General features: G+C 39.2%; 1 protein-coding gene across 2 annotated transcripts in view; it reads right to left on the bottom strand.

Annotated features, from left to right (window-relative positions):
• Window positions 1-14,710, bottom strand: part of LOC137129196 (CD166 antigen homolog A-like) — a 37,256-nt gene that overhangs the window by 10,068 nt on the left and 12,478 nt on the right. For both annotated transcript variants that reach the window (XM_067508128.1, XM_067508129.1), the window contains exons 2-6: window positions 2,164-2,270; window positions 1,729-1,945; window positions 1,522-1,586; window positions 1,027-1,114; window positions 611-784 (exon numbers count right to left, since the gene is read on the bottom strand). In XM_067508128.1, coding sequence (XP_067364229.1) covers window positions 611-784; window positions 1,027-1,114; window positions 1,522-1,586; window positions 1,729-1,945; window positions 2,164-2,270 — 651 coding nt within the window. The remainder of the gene's footprint in view (window positions 1-610; window positions 785-1,026; window positions 1,115-1,521; window positions 1,587-1,728; window positions 1,946-2,163; window positions 2,271-14,710) is intronic.

Genomic DNA, 14,710 nt, shown 5'->3' with positions numbered 1-14,710 from the left:
TCAGCTTGGCTGTATACAAAGATTTTTTTAAAAATACACCAATTGGCGCCTCTGAGGTTTTCAAATTAAACCATTATATCTTATTTAATACTAGGACAACTTGTAAATATACCAGTGAATCATCCTCATTGTCTAAAGGTCTTTGTGCTAAGCTAGGCTAACCAGCTACGTATTAGTTGTGGTATTGATCTACTCATATAACTCTTAGCAGTACTTTCCCAAAAAAGTTAAACTAATCTTTTAAGGAGTCAGTTTGTGGAAAACGTCGGAATTCACACCTGAACCTGGATTGGTTACATAAATGAAAAACTTGGCACATGAGGTACATAAAATATTAGAGAAGTCTGTACGCAGGTTTGTGAGGTGGCCTGTTGACAAGTAAAAAAAAAACCAACAACACACAACCACACTAAGAAGAATTACTTCCTTTTGGGAAAGAAAGTATAGTACATTAACTGCATATTAACATTTCATAGCCTGTGGTGATGTGGTGATGATGAAACTGAAAAAGGCTTTTTATTTTTTGCTGAAACTACGCTTGTCTGCAAACAGCCTTTGGTATGTTTCAGAGTGTTCAGGTGAATGTTGTTAGAGGAGTTCAGAGACTCACAGGTGACAGTAAAGGTCACTGGAGAGGACACCAGCACTGAGCCCATGGCGTGCTGAGTGCTGCAGGTGAACTCTGCGTCTGTGTCTTCTTTCTCAGCAGAGTACTCCAGTGTGGAGGAAGTGGTCGAGAGGCCAGTAACAGGGTCCACTAGGACGGAGGTTTGGATGAAAATATCTAGACAAACAGAAAACAAACAACTCTGTCTGAAAGCTAACAAGGAAACAATAGTGTAATGACCAAAACACCGCACTCACACTGTGCAGTACAATTCATCACTAAAGAGTAATTCACCATGACTACCCCGGTGGGAGAGAATAAATACAATTCAGAATGTAATATTTAGGAATGTCAAAACTACTCCTAAGAGCTGCTGAGTTAGCATTTAAAAATCAAGCAACAATGTGGCGAATACACACCTTTATCATCAGCCACCAGGGGTTTATTGTTCTTTAACCATGTGATGTTTGCAGCTGGATTGCTGTCTTGAGCAATACATGTTCCTAGCTGTGGGTTGGGGGGGGGGGGCATTGAAATACAAAAAAAAAAAAAACAATAACCACACATCATTTCATTAATTCAAAATATTCATCTAGTTAAATGACCAAACATCTGAGCAAATCCGTTTTTTAGTGCCTTTCTGGCACTTGAGGATTGAGGAGTTTTCTATGCAATAGACCATGAAATGCCTAAAGCATTTCTAAACCCCCTCAGTTCCACTGGGTGTTTTAATTGCAGTAGGGGGATTTTGCTCTTTACTAATTCATGAGAATCACTTCAAAGAACTCATTACTGTAGTAACACAGTATGTGCTGTGCCCCCAGACACCTTAGCTCAGAAGAAGGCTTTCCCTCGATGATATACTGCTTAAAATAATGTAGATATAAGCAATGTGTATCATAGAAAAACCCCACCTTAGTAAGTTTACCAATCTCCAGTTCTTCCACTTTGTCCGATATCTCCAGGCCTGCTGGCGTCTCTAAAGCACATCAACAAAGTGTTAGTGAGCAGGGTGTTATTTTAACAGATTTGCGTGCTGCGTGTTACTGTCAATCACAGCCACACCTTAACTAAAGTTAAGGACGAAAAAATGTTAATTGGATTTTACGCCCTGTACTCACTGTAGATCACCACATTCACGGGGTATTCTGTGATGTCTTCTCTAGTCACCACCATGCAGATAAAAGCCCGCTGGTCAGTCAGCTTGGCTGCGGAAAGCAGGAGGCTGGAGTTCGGGGCCATGCTGATGCGGTCCCTGTATTCATCAGTGGCAGTTATTGAGATGCTCTGGTTTTTGTCCATGATCAGGAGGCCTTCTGACTGTGCACTTCCTTTGTCCTGGAGATGGGAGCACAGTGCATTTGTTACATGTCGGCCACATATGGCATTGGCTTGGAGTTCAAATACACCCTCTGTTCATGTAGTGTCATATGGAGGCACAGATGCATGGTCTAATGCACAGTGTGTGCACTCAGACTGGGCGTGGCTCAGACATGATAAGTGGGTGTCAGACAGACTTCACCATTTTGAATGAATTGACCTTCACTTTGACTTACATATTTCCATTTAGTGATCTTGACATCCTCTGCTTTTATGTGTACATTGTTGCACGGGATCTCAACTGTCTCCCCGTACAGGCCGATAACAGTCTCCAAAGCGCTCGCTGCGAAAGAGAAAAGCAAAGCCACGTTTTTCAATTACTTTTTCAGAAGAGCTAATCTGGTCAGCTCCAACACAGCATGAAATTTTCTCACAGAGAATTGAAATCCATTATTATTCTGAATGCTTCCAAGTCCCCGCTTTCTGTACATATTTGACTGACGATTATCAATACTACTTAGCGTTCACCTAAATACACTAAGAAGAGCGGTTTCTATAGAGTCCTGCTAATTTTACAGCTCCCTTGGCAAAAAAAAAACCTTTCCTGCTCCAAATTGCATTGAAAACATCGCCATGGAGACAAAGTGCTTGAGAGAAGGGAGAGTGGGGAGGGGGTGGGAGGTCGTTGCCAGCAGAAGTGTCAATGGGCTGCGATGAGGGGTTAGAGCCAAAGGACTGCAAGAAAGAAGAGGCTGCTATGGGCAGACTGAAAATGAGGTGTTGCTCAGATTTTGTGGTATTACGATTCACGTTTAAGACTTCTCAGAGTTCAGGCTAAGCTAAGCGTGAGAGTGGGTGTGTGGAAGTGAACATCTGACAGCTAAAATCCAAAACAGTTCATCAGCAGCTCAGTAAAGTGTATGAGAAGGAAAAAGTGGTTGGCCACTTTCTGTTTAATCACTGACAAATAATGCTCGTGTACTTACAGGAAAAGTGTAAAACAGTGAAGATGCTCAAATATTCTGTGTGCACTCAACCTTGAAATTGTCTGATTATATTCTTGCACAAAGAAACAGCTGCAAATCCTAACGCCATTTCTGGAAAGTTTCACACTGGCTTTGCCTCTCAACTCACCAGACTTTATATGTTTCATCAGAGTAGTGAAAATATGGGGCGGGTGATTCATTTGCTTTGTGTGTAAGACTCATTTAAATCTTGTTTGAATGAATGTAAATACTTCTTCTATGGTTACCATTGTCTAGACCGAGTAACAATTGGGACCCCGAGTGCATATTTGCACAGTTGAATATTTAGGCAGGTTGGGAGATGCACAAATGGCTGCTTCCAACTCCGTTTTGATTCTCGCATGTTAAATCCACTGGTGACAAGTGTCATTTTCAAATCAAGACAATTAAACGAGTTCATAAAAGCTGCGCACTAATCTGCTTTGACACAGACACAAAAAAATATATCATTTTGCTTCAAGTCAACAAAGTGTGCTGTTTTTGTCATCCTCCTCACACTGAGCTGAACAGTTTCACACCCTGACATTTGTCACTCATCCTTATGAGCCGTCAACTCTGAAACAATATAGAGTGTGAACTAACCAGGGCCTGTAAAGCCACTACAGGAAGCCGATGACAAACGCACAGCTTTTTTAAGAATTATTTTTAACTGCAGTATGTTTAGCTGTTCTCTGTTTTGAAGTTTTTTTTTTGCTACGTCTCTGCCCTCTGGCCACTAGTCTCCCTTTGACGGAACAGTTATTTATATAAGAGACATTTTGGGAAGTAGATTCACTTCTCATGGAGACAGTTTTCTTGGCCCAGCGTAAAGACTAGAAATAGGAGAAGAAGCCAGCTTTACTCTGTCCAAATGTACTTGGTCTGGAGATTACTAATTAACATTTTAGATATCGCTTGTTTAATTTGTACAAACTCAATGTAAAAAAACAACAAACTAAGGTAGCTGTTTGCCTGTTTTCGGTCTTCTTGCCATCCCATCTGTTTGCCATTCCCAGGCTCTATATTTATCAGAAACACATGAGAGTGGCTGATAGTGTACTTCTCAAACTGTTGAGCAACTTAATAAGCAGACACAATTGCTTGACTTATATCAACCTGTGTGACATAAAGTTTAATGAATAGTGGTCCCAAAAAAATAACCATGTTTGTTTTATTTGTATATTCATAAAACAAGATAACAATAATTAGACAAATAGTCTTTGAGAGACTGTGTCAAACAACGGTTTTTATTTGGTTTTCTAATTCACTATGACATGAGCCAGACTGGTAGGTGTAAAAACATCAGAATTACTAATGCAGAGAATGGAAACGACATATACAGAAGAGACACGAAAGGCTTTACCTTTTATCTTTGTTGATGACTATAATCAGTACTTACAGCTCTATCCGTGGAGCAGGAAACCGCTTATGGTAGCACCAAATAGTGTAACCCACCCTATAAAAACAGTTTGAGAAACAAATAGCAATAGCACAGCACTTAGATACCCACTCACGATACAATCCCCGCATTTAAATAAGGCTCGGTGACATTTAATAGTGACAGCATGGGACAAAACAAACCTCACTACATTTCAGCTACTGACAGCTTTACCAGGAATTCATCATCACACACAGGGATGCGCTTCATCACTTGTCAACTAAAGTACAATTAAAAAAAATTTCTACATTGATTGCTGTTATTGTTCACAATTTGCCACACCTAAAATATGTTCCCTCTTGCATTATGAAGTGAATTAAAAGGATTAAAGGCTTATTTTAAAAAAAGGTATTGCATTGATTGGGCTCACTGGGTAATTTGCTTTGGTCAGGAAGTCACATAGCAAATACCCAACTTCAGACAATGTGATGAAGTTTGTGAAATGCAGCCAGACGGTATGTGCCAATTAAAAAAGGTGCGCCCGCTTTTCACACAGCCTTGTTTACCTCCGGATTTGGTGCACACCTTTACAATCCAATCCACCTGAAATGGTAATTTCAGGTTGCTGGTGCGAACACAGCCTGCTGATGTGGCCGCTTCACCCTCCCCTTGTTTTGTCTTTCGGATTTAATGTAATGAAACCGACTCTCATGCTCGAACGGGCATCAGTTAGACTGTGTCAGGTCCAGGTAGAAAAGATTTCACATGCTGGGTGGAAAAAGCGAAAATGGAGACATTGTAAATCTATTAAGAAGACACAGGTAATGAGCTCTCTGTGCAAGGCAGAGGCACGTGTTTTGCATATCTGTCACATCCAATGACACCCTGCTACTTTTCATTTTTGTAGGAGTTATTTAGGACGCCAAAAATAATCTGCCAGCATCGAGATTATGCGCTACACCTGGGCGTGTTGGTGCCAGAACACTCTGATGGGGGAGCAGACATTCATGCTTCAATGCAGTGCTTTTCAAAATCTAGTTGCCAACCAAGTCCACAAATTGTAACCTAATGTTGAGTCTCAAGCGTCTCAAGAGAAATGCTGCACAAACTGCTCTGCTGCATCTCACAGTTGTTAAATAAGACGAGTCAGTTAAATTTAGGTTACACTTGCACGGCAGGGTTGGAAAGGCTACTGCACTTCCTGTATAATGGACTCCTTGCATTTTAAATTCAAATAGGCATTTTTGAATATTCAAATAAAGCTGTGTTCAGCCTCTCTGAGAACTTTGAGAGTTTGTATCATAAAAGGCTTTATCTGCGCAGATTACACTGTTACACAATGAGAACTAATCACACATGTTAAGTTAGAGAAGACAAAGCTCCTGCTGCTTACTGAGATAAGGTAATCCTGCGCAACAAAAGAGGGTGAACAGTGTGACTTCACATTGACAAACACATGCATACGCGAATGCAAAACATGATCTCTTCAAATCATTGTCTATATGATGAGTGGAGAAAGGAAGTGGTGGCTGACATTTTAACAAATTCTTTTCTCGGGAGAGGTAGTGCTGTGTATAAAGCTACTGTTACCACCAACCGCACTACATGAAACACCAGGTGCAACCAGGAGTAATCAATAGTTTTCTGCCGTAGACTTTTTGAATATGTCATCAAGTAAATCGCTCTAGGTTCCAATGCACTACACAGCCGAACCCAAAAACTTGGCTTGTCAGGCTTGATGTTAATTTATTGGTACATATAAAAGCAAAGTTTTCACACTGGACACAAAACACAGCGAACACTTTGGCAATGGTAAATCAAGTAATAGACAGGCGAGTGACAGAGACAGGAGGCAGCACCGCAGGAGATTCTTTCATGTTCCTGATTAAGGTGCCTCTATCCTTGAGAAGAGACAGGTGACGACAGCTCAGATATAAGCTCACCAGGGAAATCAGCTACCTCCCCACACTAGTCTCTATATCCCTGTTTTGCTACCTTGCGCCCTCCCATTTGTGCGTGTGTGTCGGAGTTTTTGTGGGCGTGTGAATGTCTTTCAACTGCAACATCCAAAAGAAAACGGAGGCCCAAACTTATTAAGTGCTGAAAATGAGGATTGTGCAGTGAATGGAGATCCCATGGCGCATGTCCACAAAGACTTGATGGCAAATAGCCTCGCTTCAGAAGCAGTTCAGTGGTGAGGGGGGCAGACAGAACCACTTCAACTAGATCAATAATACTTGAGGAAAGGGTAGATTCTTCTACTGAATGGTGCTTGCCTAAGGAGCGAGAAAGCAAAGAAAACCTAACCTCCCGTGACATTCTGATTCTAGTCCTTGTCTTTCCATTAATAATTTAAAAAGTGTCTAATTTTGATTGACCATATAAAGTAGCCAAAATGAGAAAAGATGAGTGATTTAATATGCTAAATCTCTCATTACTTACTGTCAAGTTAATAGAGGGACTGCTGTCGTATAGAAAGGAGTGGGAAGGTTTCAGGTAATCACTCAGGCTACTATCAGGGTCCCAAAGCATCCTCGTAGCTATTTACTGGTATATGTGCTCTATAGGCTGCTCTTTTGTCAGCTCCTTCACTCTGTTCACACCCTCAGCTCATGTGTTACTGACAATGACAAGTACATGACTGTATTTGAATCCTGTTACAGTATTCGTTCAGGCTGGGGAAGTGTTCCTAACCAGCTAGCTGAAGAGGGATTTTTTAAAATACATAGCTACATCCTCACTATCTCCATCTGTCTCTCTCAAGGGAAGGGGTGTAATCATGTCGTTGATGGATAACTGACAGCACACTTGCACAACATCGCCTTCACACAGTTTCTCTTTTTGTTGCAGGCTGAACCATGGAAGCAGCATTCCAAACATCAACACTGGGAGCTCTATAATTTAGCTTTTTCCTGCCTATTGTAATTGCCTGTCAGTGTCTTCATAGCATAGAAACTAAGGCCATCAGCTTGTCTTTTTTACTGGACTGTAGAGAGTTTGCTGCAATGTCCATAGCTGTGTGACACTCCGTTTTTGAAAAAGTGATAAGGAAGCCTGGCACACACACATTGTCCTAAACAGTATATACTGTATGTAGCTTAAAGAAAAAGGAAGATGGTTTATTACTGGTAGCGTGTCTCTAGGTACAGCAATGTTCAGGGTTGGCTCGACCACTACTGATACCCAAATTGAAATATCTCAAATATATCCATCCATTATTGGATGAATTGCCTGGAAATCCTGTACAGACCTTGTGATTCCCTGACTTTCTTCTACTGACTCCATGAGATTATTTGTAGCTCTCAGCTCATTAAGTAGTTAATAGGTTGCAATGAAATGTATGTTTGCCTCCAGATGAACTTTAATAATCTTGAGTAAAACCTTTAACTTTTTATCTTGCACCATTATCATATTTCAACAAAAGGCTTTAATTTAATACCTGCAAAACTAATGACATTCCAATATGCTCCAATATACATTTCACATGCTAAACAACATCATGTTTGCATAGTCTGTTAGTATTGTATTCATCAACTGATTTAGTTAGTGATTCTTGAATGAGCCAAGTTTTAATTTTTATTTTATTTTCTAGAAATTAAGTATTAATTAAATATGTATATGTAGTGTTAATGATGCCAAGCTAGAGAGTGTTTTCATGTCTGTTTATTCCGGCTCTTTCAGAATGAGAGACGATTTGAATGTTTCATTACTCCAGTTTAATGTTTAACCTGCAGGAGGTTCTGAAAGCTCGTGTGTTGGGTTTTGATAAATCAAATTAATGACAAATAATGAAAAATGCATAGCATCTGAAGATATCATTACTGTAGAAATGAACTGGAGAGCAGGTCCATCAAACAGACCAAAATTTGGACAATCACAGACAAACCTGTCAGAGACAAAGATTTAACACTTTGACCAGTGATTCTGTGACTGATAGTGAGAATAAAATTTACAAATCAACATACAATTCACAATTTTTTGTGGCATCTTAGGAAACTTTCCCAACAGGATGGTCCTAAAGTTCACTAATTTCACAGTATTTCTGTAATTATCTTCTTGATAATTGTTAAATGTTTTTTTTTTCAATAAAAAAAAAAAAAAAATCTACTACTATAAATCTACTATTAAACTGATCAAATATTTTTTTAAATCTCTCAGCTCTACTGCTGATGTTGACAAGCTGCTTTACACTCATCTATTTTTCATACGTAAGCAGCAGGTATGAGTTTGTTGAAATACTTCAGGGTTGACAAAAGCTGCATTATGTGAAATGAACTGCACAGAATCTGTGATGTGTAGATTTAGAGCTGTTTTTCATGCCTCAATTTATGCCACACCATCTGTTTCAAGACACAGAAAGCTAACAAACACCCTAAAGATGTTGCACTAAGTCTTTTTGACTTTCAGAAGTGAGGGTCTTTAGAGGGAACTAATCTGAAAAAAAAAAGGTTCATTTATGGACAAAAGGACTTTGGGACAAAGGTTTCATTTTCTGACAATGTGCCCCACAGGCTCCATCAGCAGTCCAGCTGAACTAGCCCTGTCTAGTCTCTTTTTGTTTTAGTAAGTGATCCACTCTCTACGGATTTCTATCTACAAGTTCCATAAGAAATGTCCAAAGTCTAACACATTTATTAGTTTTATGGCAGAAGAGAGGGCGCGATATAGTCTGACATTAATATAGCACTGAACTGATGCAAAGCCATACAAAGAAAAAATATTGGAATGGGAAATTAGTCTCAAAAAGCAGCAGACCAATTTATTTCCACACTTACGAAACATTATCTTCCCTGTGCAACATGTAGGCAAGTTCTCACTTTTAAGTCATGTTTCCTCAAAGACTGAATGAATCTTCAGACAACTGAAAACCTCCTCAGTTATTACTCACTTAAGCATGTGCTTTACAGCTAAAACAACGAACTGAAAGACAATTACCTGGCAGCTATTTTTTTTAAGCTGAAGTCTCAAGCATTTCCTGGTTCTAGATTCAAATGGAAGAATTTGCTGCTTTACTTAGTTTTAGATCATTAAAAAGTGAAGATCTTGGGTTCTGAAATGTTACCATGTCACACTGGGCTCCTGACATTTTACAGACATTATGATTGATGTAGACGATAATCGGCACATTAGTCAGGAAAATAGTGCCTCAAACACAGTATCTGAAACTGTAACTCAATCATAATGAATCAAAATGGGAAAATATCTCCTTAACACATGCAGTTAAATGTTTGTCTAAGGTGTGAACAGAAAAAAACATCATCCCACTGGGAAAGCTGAAACGTGGGATGATTGCTTGGTTTTTGGTTAAAATTACTTTAAATAATAATGAACGCAAACGTGTCATTGATTCCTTAATAAACTATTATAAAAATCATTTCACAACTGTAAAATTGTTTTTACCAACATCAAAACTCAAGCTGGAGTAAAATAAAATCGAATAATATAAAATAAATAAAAAGCCTGCACATTTTTACAGCCTACACTCTGCAGAGCCATGTTTGTCACCTCGGGGCAAAACAAGCCTGTGTTCTGCTAAGGAGGAGGACGGACAGCAAATGGAGAATTATGTAGAGTATATAACACACAGTATTATTAGTCTGAGTCTATTAGGCGTAATGGGTCCCCTCCTTCACCCCAGCAGCATGGACACATTTTTAGACCACTGTGTTCCCAAACCCACAACAGTGTTCATGCTTTGCAAACAAAACACTCAATCAGACTATTCGTGTTAATACAGCTTGTTATTGTGAAAAAAAACAGGCAAAACATCAATGTCTTACAAGATATTTTACGTTTTACAAGATATAAGAATGTGAATACGTGGGGGAGTCAATCTCTAGAAAATAGCCCTCATCAGTGCTCTTTATTTATCTTTTGCAGTGTGAAATGAATACCATATTTTCTGCAGAGACATATAGATAGCATGCCCTCCTCCCCCTCAGGCAATGAAAACAATGATCGTGTGTGGTCAACACACATCTACAGACAGCAGCAGGCAGGAGTGGGGCTAATGCATTGCCTGCAGTCCCACCTGTCGGGTCCCCATTGTTGCCTTGTGACTGAAAATGCTGGCTCCATTTTCTTTGATTTCAGACTCGCTCCTGAGGACTCCTCAGTACCTGTGCAGACCTGCTGCTGAGGGATCAGGTTGCCGCTTCCGCCTCTTGTCAGGGATTGAGCCAGTAGGACAAAGACAGCTCAAGAAGGGACAAAGGATTTATTTTGCTTTCAGGTCTAAGCCACTTGTGTAATTAATGGCTTATTCACGGACATGTCATAATGTTAAAGAAAAATGTCTTTCATATCATGAATCTTTAATGTTCAAATTCAAGTTCCAAAGGCCCCCAAAACATATTTTAATTCACTTCTTACATTTTCTACTGGGGCTGTTGCTGCAAGGCTGCTGTCAATAAAGCGTAATCAAAGAATTCTACACCCAGACAGGCATTAACAATTTTAACTTGTTTTTGATTATTTTGGACTGTTGCTCATTTAGTCATAAAATATTAACGAGAAACTAAGTTTATATGCATTCTATAAAGATAGTCAAAACACTTAGCATCGGCCCGGGGGAGCATTCACTTGGGAGGAGAGGATAATGGCATGAGCAATGGAGTAATAAGCCCAAAGGACAGACAGTTAGTCCTGCTCTGCATCTCAACACAGGATGTCCAGTGACTGAGGTGCAATTTGTGCTGTCATTCTAAGGTCAACAACTCTATTTAAGTACATAGGATTATGTGTGATACTGAGGGAGTGGCATCAAAAACTGAACTGTTTCTTTTTTCCTGTTAAGTTTCCATTAAATTATACTGAGGTTGCCATAGAAATCTCTCAACAGGATGTTGCATTTTCTGTGTTTAAACTGTTATTCCAGGTAATATGAAAAACACAGCATCACACATCGAAACAGACCCCAGACTGCCTGTTATATTACCAAAACCATGTGCCACCAGCTCTTTATATAATAAATATCATCATCTTCCATATCGGCCAAAGTTACACCAAATACGAGCACTATCTCAATTTCCTCATCATTATTAAATGATGACCATTCAAGCTTTGAAGATGGATGATAAAAAACATAACATACAGATTTACAGAACACAGCAGAAAATGTGCAACTGATTTAAAACCGTTCTGTATTTTTTCTTTTGGATTACCAACAGAGTATAATCGGAGATATTAAAAGGGAGTCATTGTGAAACCTTTTAAATAAATGATGTTCAAGTTGCTTTAAATTACTGTCTCACTCTAAAGATGCTGACAGCACAATCAAAGCAGAGAAATCAGCTTTGATTTAGTTTAAATCATTTGGCCAAGCTTCAGCAAAGCACTTTGCTGTATATATGTATATATATACATATATACACGTATATATGTATATATATATTGTTAAAGCTATGCCACATTACAGACAGTATCATTGGAGTCATTTTCTTACATTTTTCTTTGGGCCAGACAGATGGGCAAGATAAACGCATATTACAAGAAGGGTGATTATCACTCTAAATGGCTTGCCATAAGGTTTCCCAGAAATTGATCTTGTGGCATGATCATTAGTCTTTGAAATGCTCTCTTCTACACACTCGACCACACCAGCATCTGTACACCCCTCTTAAAAAAATGTCATAAATTGAGGCAGCAGATGAGTCGCATGGGTGCAAGCACTGCTCTTAAGACAGCAGCCTGCTGGAGTGATCGGGTGGTAAGTGCACTCAGAAATCACGTCCATTATGTCGTGAATTATGTATTTGAGGGGCGCAGGCCGGGGGACCCAAAGGGAAAAGTCGCTGTGAGATGCCTGTGGGAGGACCGGGGGCAGATCACAGGAAAGCTCACAGCCCTAAACCTTCAGCAACGACTCCCATTAACCGTGTACCATTAAAGGAAACATTGGGCCATTAACAAGGAGCAGCCACGCACTTCCTACTTATCCATTAACCCGTCTTAATGCACTTCAGCACCTAATGTTTTGGCAATGGCTTTATTTTGTTTCTGGGAGAGTCTGCATTACCTCACCCCAGTCTCTACATATGGAAGGAAAAAAAAATGATTTTGAAACCCCCCTGACAGCAGCAGACACTACTGGAACCTAATAGATCTACACATATCCGCGTGTCATGATGACCATGTTTCACAGGTATGAATTTAAAATGCGCCATCCCCGCAAGGTTATAAAAGCCTGCCCTACCCCCCACTTCAAAGTAATTTTCTAAAAATACACACAGCATATGAGCCAACCAACGCTTTACGGAGGAAATTAGATTATCAAATAATTTCTAGCTATTAAAAAGGAGAAACCGGGCATTGGCAACCTGAATCCCTCTGCTGCACAGATAAAGCCCATTTTAATTAGGGCGCAAATAATCATACAACGTGTGCCTGAGTTAAGTCTCCTCAAAAACAGGCTATGTGTACGCTGTGATAGGACCAAAAACAGCCTGACAAACATGCAGCCTTAATAGAATACACTATATATTGTATGTTTACTTTATACATTTAAATTAATAAAACTGCATCTGCTATTCCCTACTAACTTTTCACTTCAATATCTAAAAGCGCTAAAGAAAGTTCACGTATTAAATCTACTTATGAGTTTATTTTAAAATGCTGCTTTTGTGCAGAGGATACCAAGGCTGAGGTCTATAAAAGCTTAGTTCAGTGAATTCAGATGTAAGGTTCGAAGCCACTCATTCATACTTAATCATTTCCGAGTCCTTTAAATGTGATAACTTTCTCATATTCCAAGGAGCCTTCAAACTTTATTAAACTGGAGGATCCTACAAACATTATTGAATTTCTCCTGCTCGCTCATGCCTAATGATGAGCTTCCATCCACACGCAACAATAATCACTGCGGCTTTAAATTTAAGCAAGTTAATCTTGAAGTTGCACAGTTTTGTTTGGTTGAACTTATGTAAAGTTTTTAATTAAGTAGGATTTTTATCTCTGGTTGGTCTAAGGTGTTTGTGTCAGTTATGTGACAACATGTTGCTTGTTTTACAAGAGAATGAAACATGTCAAAGAACGTTACACAAAAAAACCCACATTTAGGCTTTGGGTGTGTGGTAGAAAACAACATGAGATGAAACAAATGTCCTGTAAACACCATCCACAGTTGTGATTCATGTTCATAGTGTATGTTCTTGGAATTTTGTGTATCCAACTTGATTCACACACATTTCAGTTGCAGGCATCTGAGTTCGGCACAGATAAATGCACAGGTTTTCAGTGCTGTCTAAAAACTCTCATCTTTAGCTGGTGTAATTAAAATGGCTTTTCCTGCACCATTTAAAGGGACGTAGCAATTATCAACCCAATTAAGGCTTCGAAATGCAGTGAATCTGAAAATTACATAAATGTTTACAGTGTAATAACCTAAATGTAAGGGTTAAAGAGGTGTAAATGCTGTTGTGACACTCCAGACGAGGCTTCTAACAGAGGCTAATGCATCTCACTAATTAATATAGCGCCCTGAAAGGTTTGAACTGATATCCATAAATCTAAGAGAAAAAATATGAATCCTCAAGTTCTTGAAATGTTCTCTTTCCTCCTTGTTCAGTGCAATAACTTAATAGGAAGGTGTAAAATATTCCTGACATATTCAAAACAACGTTTTTGACATCAAAGTGCTCATCGTTTCACCAGGTCTCTTCAACATCAGACGGGAGGTATCAGTTTTTTTTGCATACAAGCCATAAACCTGACAGCTTCACTTGCCTGAAGCAAGTGAGCCAACTACAGAAGGGCTGAGCTCGAGGGTAAGTAAGTGTCTGCTCTCTGATTAATAGATTGCACTTGATTTATAATATATCTTATTAATAGCTTAAATGGTCCTCAGCACTAACATCATACAATATCAAAATGTTGGAAGGGAGATTGACTGGTACTTGAAGGATAAGTAAATTAATTGATTAATCAATAAAGGGAAAAAAACAATTATGGAAACTGATTCACTCTCATCGATCGACGATCAAGTCCTCCAACCCTAACAACCCACAGAACCATTTGTTGAAATAGTACCCACAGAGGGAGGCTACTTTTGGCAGGACACACCAAAATGAAATGTACTGCATCAAAAAAAAACTCATCTAATTTTTCCCTGTCTCAAAAAGCCAAAAATGCTGGACTACAACTGTGCAAACCGAGCAGTTTAGTTAGGGGTTAAGAATACGAAGAACACTCAATCCTCTGCTTTGTGAAGCCATCAGTTCACTTTAACATCCTCCTGACAAACGTTTGGGTGTCTAAATATTAGATGTCTGTTATGTTAACTACGGCCGTGGAAAACCCTTCACATTGGTAGTTTTTGTCTACTTGTACATAAGATGTACCAGCTGTCTTTAGACGAAAAACAAACAGCTTCAAAATTTCACCTTAACTTCTGGAAAGTGAGAG

The sequence above is a fragment of the Channa argus genome, chromosome 6 (assembly GCF_033026475.1).
Source record: "Channa argus isolate prfri chromosome 6, Channa argus male v1.0, whole genome shotgun sequence".
NCBI lineage: Eukaryota > Metazoa > Chordata > Actinopteri > Anabantiformes > Channidae > Channa > Channa argus.
This window is presented reverse-complemented; position numbering and strand designations above follow the sequence as displayed.